This window comes from Lineus longissimus, chromosome 1 (genome assembly GCF_910592395.1).
Source record: "Lineus longissimus chromosome 1, tnLinLong1.2, whole genome shotgun sequence".
Taxonomy (NCBI): Eukaryota; Metazoa; Nemertea; class Pilidiophora; order Heteronemertea; family Lineidae; genus Lineus; species Lineus longissimus.
In genome coordinates, this window is record NC_088308.1 from 19,835,711 (window position 1) to 19,846,252 (window position 10,542).

The following is a 10,542-nucleotide window of genomic DNA, read 5'->3' on the forward strand; positions in this document are numbered from 1 at the left end:
TTGCTTTTGCCGGAATGTTTACATCCACTGAAAATATTTACTGCACCATCCATTTCCTTATGACTTTGAATATATTTCACTTGTTTTACCCTTTGAGTTAATATAATAGAACAGAATTCATTATTTGTATACTGAATTCGAATGTGAGTGTGCAGCGATGAGATGCTGTGTTGAATGTATAGGGTGATTATGAATTGATTCTGACTCCAACATCTATTGGACCATGCTTGGGAATGTGCTCCAGCAATTTGACACGTGAACTGTGCCACGTGACGGCATGACTTCTATGTAAATTCTGCCTTAAATGAATATCTGTTGTGTTCTGGGCTAACTCAGCTGGCAAGGTTCTTAACAGGCTCGTACAGATTTCTCGGCCATCTCTAACCATTGCTCTTGTTCTGTCTTCCTTCAGGGTGTCTTCTCGCAAGTGTTTGACCTTGAAGCTGGTGACTTTGACAATGATGACTCGTGCAACAGAGAGGTGTAAGTATGTTAATGGCAATGGTTGGTACCTATACGCTCGTCCCATCCTCACAGCGAAGTTGTCAAGATTTGGGCTCAAAATGTTACATTACTGTACTGCAACCACATCAGATTCCCAACCATGGCAAGTCGGGGGAGGGGGGCTATCCTTGGGGTGATAGCAGTTGACTAAGTCTTCTGCAACTTCCAGAATGCTCAGTGGCCATATTAGGATCCATTATCCTCAGAAATGTAAATGGGTAAGAGAAGTGGAATCACTGTATAAATAATTTGAACCCTGTACCAGTATTGCTTGATGATGCTCAGAGTAGGAAAATGATAATAATGGGTCATGCCCTTTAAAACATCAGCATAATTTGCATGATTGCAGTTTATTCCGCACTTGTAAACGAGAGGAGTAAGTATGACTTCTAATTACAAAATAATTGAAAGGACAAAATGGTGAAAACTGATGTGTTAATAGAAATTTTATGTTCTAATTTTAAACTTTTCTTTGTGGGTTTGATTTCATACTTTAACAGAAATGTATTCATTTCATTTGAAGGGTCTCTCTATGGTAACCAATCCTAAGGTTATACTCTTTAGGGGCTATTGAAGTTCAAAGTGTCTATCCCCACTAACTTCTAGGCTGGTTGGTGCACATGGTCCTTCTTTATACGCTTGTATGAACCTCATGCTGATAGTGGGCCTAAACTATCCTAAATACTTTTTGATCAAAGCTTTAAAAATCTGTTTTTATCTAATGACAAAGATAGGAGCTATTGATGAAAGATTTAGATAGAAGTCGAGATAGAAGCTTGATTACAAATTTCGTTGAGCTTTAAAAATGAGAGTAAGAGATTTCTTTTATTTCACAATTAGGGTGCCATGTTCTTTCTGTCCGTGTGTCTGATTAATCACCATGTCATATTTATCTCACTTTTATGTAGAATATTCAACTTTCATACTGATTCTCCCAAGCAATGTGTAAATGAAAAAAATGTGGCCGCTGATTTTCAGCTTATGACTCCCCTGCCCAGGCCATGATATCAGCATACATAAACTGTAGCCCCCAATTTTGTTTTGCTTGGGCATCTGAAAGGCACTCCGAAACTCTCCATTGATAAACCAGGAACTGGACGATGCAGCTCCCTAGTGAACCACTTTGTGCCCCTTTAACAAAGTAGGCATAGAAATGATTTGTTTCAGTTCTTGTATGAACCACTCAGTTCTCCCCGGCGGAGCCACTCACAAACATGATGCCTGTTCATTTCAGCTCCTCAGAGCCAAGGTTTCCTATCAATATTGGTATAACAGGGTATACGGCTACCACAGGAGAGGTAAGAGCACTTGGATTTGTCTGGCTGAGTACATCATCCTCAAGCTATGCCGATTTCCTGGAAAAGATCCATTAGATAGTAAAATAAGTTATGTTGAGACAAGATTTGCTGAATTTGTTGGACAAGTGGATGACAAAACTTTCTATGATCACATCTGAGTTGGCTCCTTCTGGGATAAGCATGGTAGAGGTTGCAAAACTTTGAAGCGCCACGTCCTCCTATAATGTGTGTTGGCAAGACTTCTGACCAGTATGGTTGCTGATAGTGATATGTGTATTTCTGTTGCAGACTCTGAACATCCCAGATGCATATGAAGATGACAGGTTTGACCCCGTGGTAAGGCCACTCTTTAACTTACAAACGACAAACACAGATATTACTGAATGAGATGTCTTACATGAATCACTACTGTTACATCATCTGTGACTAAGTTAAATCAACAATTTCCATGACACTGAGGTGATGTTGTAGATTTTTTGTCATCAGAACAGCACATTACATCTTGACATTGACCATTATGGGTGATTTTGCCTATTGAAATTAAAACCTTTTTCTCCCCCAGGTTGACGAAGATGTGGAGGGTGATTTCCGTACGCGCAGCATCCTCTGTATGCCGATCAAGAACGCCATGGGTCAGGTGATAGGTGTCATTCAACTCATCAACAAGTTGGATGGCACTGTGTTTAATCAAAATGACCAGAATCTCTTTGAGGTACGTGTTGGGTGAAATATAGGCTATGTCTCCTTGCTTAACTTCTGACCTGTAACAAAAGAAGACATATTATCGCCACATCGCGCATGGCAACACACACAATGTCATTTTATTTCGATGATTTGTCATTTGGGACAGGGAAGCACTTTCACATCTACTTCTTTTACCTCTGGCACCGGGGTAAGTGAGACCTTCTCAAGTGCCATCCTGGGTACGGGAGTAACATTTGGCATGAATCATGGATTTCTTTTTCAGGCCTTTGCTATCTTCTGTGGTCTTGGCATCAACAACACGCAGATGTATGAAAAGGCTGTGAAGGCGATGGCCAAGCAGCGAGTCGCCCTCGAATGTCTCTCATATCATGCAATCGCACCAGTTGAGGAGGCTGTTAGGTTTAAGGTATGTGTAGGCGTGTAGTTGGCTCTTTGATTTCTCTGGCTGCAGACCGGCCAGTTTCTAAGCACCAGTTGAGAAGATGTCATTCCAGGAAAATTGCGACCGGACATGGACTGACCCATAATTTGGCAAAGTTCAGCTTACTCAACAGCTAGATGCACTGATCTAGAAGGGAGCAAATTATGTTACCAACCGAGGTATTTGAGAGCCATTTTTGCCCTGCATCCATTCCCTGTTCTCTTTTATTTTCTAGAAACTTCCCATTCCGTCTGCATCATTCTTCCGTCTCAATGATTACAACTTCAATGACTTCACTCTCGACGATGATGACACATTGAAAGCGTGTATGCGTATGTTCCTTGATCTCGAACTCATTGAACGATTCCACATAAACTATGATGTAAGTTAACGTCTGCTTGTGTATTGTATATTCTATAAATTGGACAAAAGACCTTTTCTACAGGCAAAGTTTTTATCATGATACCTTTTAACAGAAAAAGGTTTAACAGTTTAGCAACACTGCGACCACCACCCACCTAGTCCTATTCAGAGCTATCGTAGCCTACAACTGTTTGTCACAATTAATCAGCATTGTTGTCTTTTCTTTTCAGCTGATGTGTCGCTGGCTGCTGAGCGTCAAGAAGAATTATAGGAACGTGACGTACCACAACTGGCGACATGCATTCAACGTGGCGCAGACCATGTACTGTATGATCAGGAATGCACATATGCAGAATGTGATAGGAGACCTTGAGTGCCTGGCACTGCTTGTCGGATGTCTATGTCATGATCTTGATCACCGGGGCACAAATAATCAGTTCCAAATAAAGTGAGTGAATGCAAAAAGGTGTGACGTAAAATGGGGAGTTGTTTTTACCCTATGCACATCAGTTTTCAAATTTCTCAAATTGGATGAAACTACAGTGGAACCCCGGTCGGCGACCACCTCAGTAACGCGACCACCCCGCGAACACGACCAAAATTCTCCGGTCCCGAATGGTTTTCTCTCTAATTCCCATTAACTGGCCCTCGCTAACACGACCACCCCGGTACCCAGACCGCGACCACCAGCTTGGTCGGTCCCAAACTGCAAATTAACCCCGCTAACGCGACCATGAGGCCTAATTGCCGTAATCAACCATGACTGCATGGTATCAATTGGCACCTTCTCGCAAATCCGTGTTGATAATTAGCACCTCGAACACAATGACCATGGGAATCCATATGAAAATAAATGATGTGTAAGTGAGTTTGATCTTGGAGGAACTATACTTCAAGTATAATTCCTCCAAGGTTTGATCAAATGTAAGCGCAAATAAAATGAAGAATAAACTTTCTTTTCGACTCACGGCTTGTTTTTTCATCATTTAGTATTAAATGATGTCAAGAGGCATGCACACGTAGTTTTTAGGACAAATAAATTATGTTGATTAGTAAGAGTACCGATACTCAAAGTAAAGAATGCTTACTACGTCGTAATGTTGATAAAATACGTTATTAAAAAGATGATTTAATCAGTACCAGTTCAAATTGGCTGATGTTAAAGCAGGAAGACATCAGGAAGAATTCTCAACATCTTCTCACATCACCTCTCTCAATGTTAGCGGGAATATTAGCTTGACATCAAGAAGGGCAGCTGCCGATGGTGTGAATTACATGCTTGTTCTAATTAGCATGCTCAAGTTTTAATGTAATGTTTGGTCTAATTAGCTCTCGTCAGTTTATTTACTCATTTACATAAGTTGCAAATTAAACGCAAAACACTCAAGAAAATGATTTTTTATTCGTAATATACACACAAAATTATCGAATCACCCGGTGGCGTAGTCATTAATGCATGTCAATGTACACACAGCAGGACGATGTTTTGGCGGGAAAACCTACTTATGATTCCTAAATTCACTAACGCGACCACCCCGGTAACACGACCACTTCGGCTTAGTCCCTTGGGTGGTCGTGTTACCGGGGTTCCACTGTACTTGTCAACTTGCATTCTAGCTTGGTGAGCTTTAACGTGCTGTGTTTATATTTTCAGGACCATGTCAGCCATGGCACAGCTCTACTCTACCTCAGTTCTTGAACACCACCATTTTGATCAATGCATTATGATTCTCAACACAAAAGGCAACGAAATCCTGTCCAATCTCCGCCAAGATGAATATGAGCGAGTCATCAAGATACTCGAGAACGCCATCTTGGCTACAGATCTGGCATTATACTTTAGGTATGTTGACCTCAAGGGCAAGGGATACCTCTTCCTCTTTTTCTTCTTTGACCAAGATGTTTTAGAATATGAGGCCAAGACAGCTCCTTGTGTAAGAAACTAAATCTATCATGTTGTCACATATTTCTTGTTTCAGATTCCGTGGGGAGTTTTTCAACCTTGTCGACTCAGGGCAGGCAAATTGGCAAGACGATGATCACCGAGAGTTACTTCGAAGTATGATGATGACGGCATGTGACGTTGCCGCCATTACGAAACCTTGGGAAGTCCAGAAGAAGGTGGCAGAGCTCGTCGCAGGTGAATTCTTTGAGCAAGGCGATATTGAGAAGACACAGCTCAAGATTAAGCCAATTGTAAGTAACGAGCGAGGCCTGGTTGTTGAATCGGCATAAGCAGTCACACTGGTGTTTTTACACCGCTGTGACTGCTTATGTTACAGTTGGGCCAGACTTTTTTTATTGTTTGTAAGTCCAATGCCCTTGTGGTTACTCACCCCACAAATGGCTGTGCTTTCAAACTGTTCACCAAACTGGTGTATGATGATAAAACTAAATGAGAAATAGTGAATGATATTACTTAAAGGAGATTTAGATTGAGCCTTACATGCATTAAGAACCTCTCATGGATGTTGTTGTTGTTTCAGGATATGATGGATCGTGATAAGAAGGATCAACTTCCGTCCATGCAGGTTGGGTTTATAGATGCCGTCTGCATGCCTGTCTACCAGGTTAGTAAAGTGTTTAATCAAATTGCTTAGACCTTTGAAGTTGCCTGACAGAAGCACCTGTGAAAATTTGGTGGTTTACAGTATATGTGTAAAGTAAACCTCCATTCAAGCCATTTGGCCTTTGTAAGCTGGACCAATCTCAACAAAAGAACATCATGAGGCTATCCCAGTAAATCCTACTGCATTTGTATTCTGTATTAAAAAATGAGTGGTCTTGTAATACATCGCATACAATCCATTATGTGGTTCCATGGTAGTATGCTTGGGGATGGAAAAAAGTACAGGGAGGAAGTCCTCAGGCAAAACACTTTCCCTACAATTTCTTTTCCAGGCCTTTACAAAAGTCTCTGATCGATTTAAACCATTGTCCGAAGGTTGCAAGAAAAATCGTCGTCATTGGCAAGACATTGCTGATCGCCAAAACAAAACTGTCGCAGACCAACAGGATACGGAAAAACCTGGCCGGGATAGTGAGGGGAGTACCGTTGGCTCCTGAAGGCTACTCGCACGTGATTTTTTAGTCGATGAACTTTTGGTTATTGTTCTCTGTATTCTAATGATCATTGCCATTTTGGCGATACAGAGTGAAAAAATGTTCAAAACAATTCTTGACCTGTGATGGAGAGAAATCTTGGCCAGTATTGGAGAGTACCTGGACATCGAGGATTTGTGAGAAGGACTTTGCGTACACGTATCATCATTGGAAAGGCAGCAAATATTTGCTCCTTTGGTTTCGGCTGTTGGTCATATTTTTTGTCGGTCGTTGCCACTCAGAGATGAAAAAAACGGGTTGCTGATTTTGTTTCCAGCTAGAACCCAAATCGAATAGCCACCTAGCAATACAGGCACTGTTGGGTGCCTGGCGTCTGCCCCGATGCCAGTCAGGCATTAATTCATGAAAAATATTACACATAGACATATTGAGGAGGCAATTATCATGGCACTGTCATTCCATACTTTCAGAGAGTGTATACCACAGTAACACTATATTTTGGCCTAGCAAGTTGTGCGGAGGTAGAAAGCAAGCCAAGCCCTGCCTTGTCTTGGTAGAGTCTGACCATGACCTTTTGATTTGAAAAATCTTTATACCGGTACTCTTATTTCATATTTTCTTTTTGGAATTTCTATTTTTCTCCAGTCTTGTCTTTTCATTGCACTATCTGATGCTCAGTAGAAATTTATGGCTGTCAAAACCATTGGTCATATTTGCTGATAAGTATATTTTAACCCTTGGAATTCCATATCCTGTACCCCAGGTGGCCTTTTAGTGTTTGTAACAAATATTTGGAGTTAATAACAGTTAAGATTTGTATGAAACAAGGAACTTTAATCCAAATATAGAGTGTATAGGTGGAAAATATATCATCATGAATATACTGTAAGAAGGGAAATAAAATGGGGTCTAGTCCACAAGGTTTTGTTATGGAAATACATGTATCTCATCATATGACAATGTTCCCAACCATGAAATGATCTTAAAGAAGTACCAAAAGTATCGGGCATAGATTAAGATGCTTGCAAGTGTAGATTAGAATCTTGATCTATGCCCCTTTAGGTTTGGGTCTATACTTGATGAATCGGTTTCCTGTCAAAATGTTCAATTTTGATCCATTTTCTTGTTTGTTAATATTATCAGTTGTGTATATTTATTCATTGGTGCACTTGTCTTGAGATATCTTTTAAAACCATCGTCAACCATTAATTGTTTATCACTTAACCATTCTTTATCACTCAACCATAGTTTGTGAGTTAACCATTGTTTATTAACCATTGTTACCTTATCAAACCACTACTTCAGCATTCATATACTTTATGGACCATCCATCGCATACCCACCTGTTAAGGTAGTGTTCGTATCCATTCTTTAGTGTACAGTGAATTTGATTTTACCTTTACATGTTCATATGTAAATGTTATTTATAAATGTAGATTTTTCTGTAAATTTTGACTCCAGGATGGCCGATTTCTTACGATTTCTAATCTATTTCTAAGTGTTTTATCTTAGCATTAGTAAAGTTTTTCATTCATGACTCTAAGTCGGTATTTTTCATCACAGCCTATAAGTGGATGTGGCAGAACATGATTAGGTCCTTTATTGCCAAGTTCTAAATTGAATTGAGTTGTGTTTAGGCCTGCCTTCCGATTGTGGCTTAGTCCTCATTTCACTGATTGGAGATGATGAATTGAAGGATGAAATCATCATTTAACAGCACAGACTCTTTTTCTGTGCAATGTAGTCGTTGTCAGGGATGCTTCGAATGATTTCCATCAAAAGTGCACAGCAGAAAAGAACACTTAAATCCATTTTCTTTCTGCAAGATCTTAGGAATAAACTATGTAACTTCACTCTTCTCTCCCTGTATAAAATATATTAATTATGCTCTCATATTTCATATTCTATCAGTTTAGTTATTTTTTGGACACCATTTATCAAAAGTTGACCCTCTTTTAGTGTTCCCCAGTGCCAAAACTGTAAGAATATACTGACTGTGTCCAAAGGATGATTGTCTCAATGTAATGGTGGACCAGCACTATTGAAATCACTGTAAAGACAGCTATTCCGGGATTACTCAGAAAAAACTCATTCTGTTTGCATACACTTGGGATGTGTACCTGCCTCACCTTCTGTAGAGGAACACTGTAATTATCATAGTGCTAGCTTAGCAATATCTGAAACACCCCCCCCCCCCTTTGACTCGTAACTTTCTGATGATTATAGAAATTTATAGCAAGGTTCGGTCTGATTGTAAAAGCCATAACATTAAAGGAAGACTATTGAGACTATAGGCAGGAGCCAAGTTGGTCAGCTTAAATAACACAAGTCACCAATAGGGGTCTCTTCTATCTGTTGTATTAGGAATATGATTATTACTGAATCAGACACAACCCAGGCCCCTAACAGTACTTACTAGTCACCTAAAGACTACCATTTTGGCCCCTTTACTCCCGCCAGTATTTCCCCTCTAAAATTATTGTCAGATCATGTACATGATGTATTTGTTAGAAATTCAATAGTGTAAAGGGATGTGATTTGTACTTATAAGACATACTGTGGTGGATGCTGACAAAGAAAAGCTGCACTGCCCAATCAGATCTATTATAAGAAATATTTCTTGATTTGTCGCTGTGTTTATTGTAATGATCGAAGATGAAGAATCACAAGAAATCTTGCACCAACTAGCATCAAATCCACTAAAATAGACGTGTACTTATTTTTGACCGATAATAATGATATTTTTTATTCAAAATATCCATCAATGAGAGTGAGATATTTTGATAAATGTTCAATTTTTACCAACTTGGGCCTTTGAAGTAACCTGGCAAATACCCAGCTGCAGTACCAATAACTTGAGTGCCTTTTTGTTGAGGATGTAGTTTGGACATATAAATCTCAAAAAAACATTTGAGAACCATTTTTAGGCCTGTGTGACTTGAGGGAACCTAGTTCTAGAAATGTCCTCTTGTGTTTGGCAAATGTATGTTCTTGAATAACCACCAACCAAAACCATTAAGATATTCATTTCCATAACAATAATGAAACACACTGTTGCAGTGTTCTAGTATAATTTTTTGGTCTAACTTGAGATACCCAATGTCCCTTTACATTATACTGGGTGTTGAAATAAACATTGCCAAAAGGCATCGAATTTGGTCTGAATCATAGCAAACCTTTTTTTTAACACCCAGTATACAGAATATTGTTTGTAAATGTAAGTTACACTTGGTAGAGTATAGTGACCAACCAACTTCCCTACTATTTTGTAAAGTACCTTTGTGCATAATTACTCTAATATAATAGATAATAGATAATGCCAGGTTTACAATCGTAAATTAATTATTTATCTACATGTACCAATAAGTAATAAAATGCTGATTATAAGTAATAAAGATAAGAGATTGTACAAAGTTATGTGCTGTTATTTTGGTAACCTAGTAAAGGCCTCTTCCTCACCTGACTCTAATTAGATGGGTTGTGACATGGGCAACATCCACTATTTTTGTCCTATTGATGGTCAGTATCAGCAAGACAAAATCAGGCTGGGTGTGACTCGTCTTTCTCACCGTGCTAACATGGTGACGGGGCAGGCAGCAGGACATAATCGAACTGAGTGTGATTGTTTCATCTCTCTCAACGTGTTGACAGGGCGGCGGGGCAGCCAGCATGATGTAATTGGATGGGTGTGACAGTCCAGCGTCTCTCTCAACGTGTTGATGGGACGGCGGGGTAGGCAAAATCTGGCTGGCTTTCTAACCAGATTGAAAGGACGAAGAGGCAGCAAGCACGACACGTCATAATTAGATGGGGGGTGATGGTCTTATCTTTCTCGCCGTTTTAACAGGACGGTGGGGCAGGACATAATTGGACTGGGTGAGACTGTCTCATCTCTCTCACTGTGTTACCAGGACGGCGGGGCAGGCAGCAAGACAAAATCGGGCTTGGTGTGACTGACACATCTTTCTCACTGTACTAACATGGCGATGGGGCAGGTAACAGGACATAATCCGACTGGGTATGACGATCTCATCTCTCTCGCCGTGTTAACAGGTCAGCAGGGCAGCCAGTAATCGTGCCGGTTGTGACATTCTCGTTTCTCTCAATGTGTTGAGAGGACGGCGGGGTAGGCATAATCTGGCTGGCTTCGACTGTCTCATCTTTCTAACCATATTGAAAGGACAGAGG

General features: G+C 40.1%; 1 protein-coding gene across 4 annotated transcripts in view; it reads left to right on the top strand.

Annotated features, from left to right (window-relative positions):
• The window catches only part of LOC135490858 (dual 3',5'-cyclic-AMP and -GMP phosphodiesterase 11-like), a 52,807-nt gene extending 43,040 nt beyond the window's left edge, over nt 1–9,767 (top strand). For all 4 annotated transcript variants that reach the window (XM_064776421.1, XM_064776429.1, XM_064776437.1 and 1 more), the window contains 11 exons: nt 413–483; nt 1,739–1,802; nt 2,091–2,138; nt 2,365–2,514; nt 2,770–2,913; nt 3,164–3,310; nt 3,522–3,739; nt 4,946–5,134; nt 5,271–5,487; nt 5,778–5,861; nt 6,193–9,767. In XM_064776421.1, the coding sequence (XP_064632491.1) occupies nt 413–483; nt 1,739–1,802; nt 2,091–2,138; nt 2,365–2,514; nt 2,770–2,913; nt 3,164–3,310; nt 3,522–3,739; nt 4,946–5,134; nt 5,271–5,487; nt 5,778–5,861; nt 6,193–6,357 (1,497 nt within the window). In that variant the 3' untranslated portion in view covers nt 6,358–9,767. The remainder of the gene's footprint in view (nt 1–412; nt 484–1,738; nt 1,803–2,090; nt 2,139–2,364; nt 2,515–2,769; nt 2,914–3,163; nt 3,311–3,521; nt 3,740–4,945; nt 5,135–5,270; nt 5,488–5,777; nt 5,862–6,192) is intronic.
• The last annotated feature ends 775 nt before the right edge of the window (nt 9,768–10,542 follow it).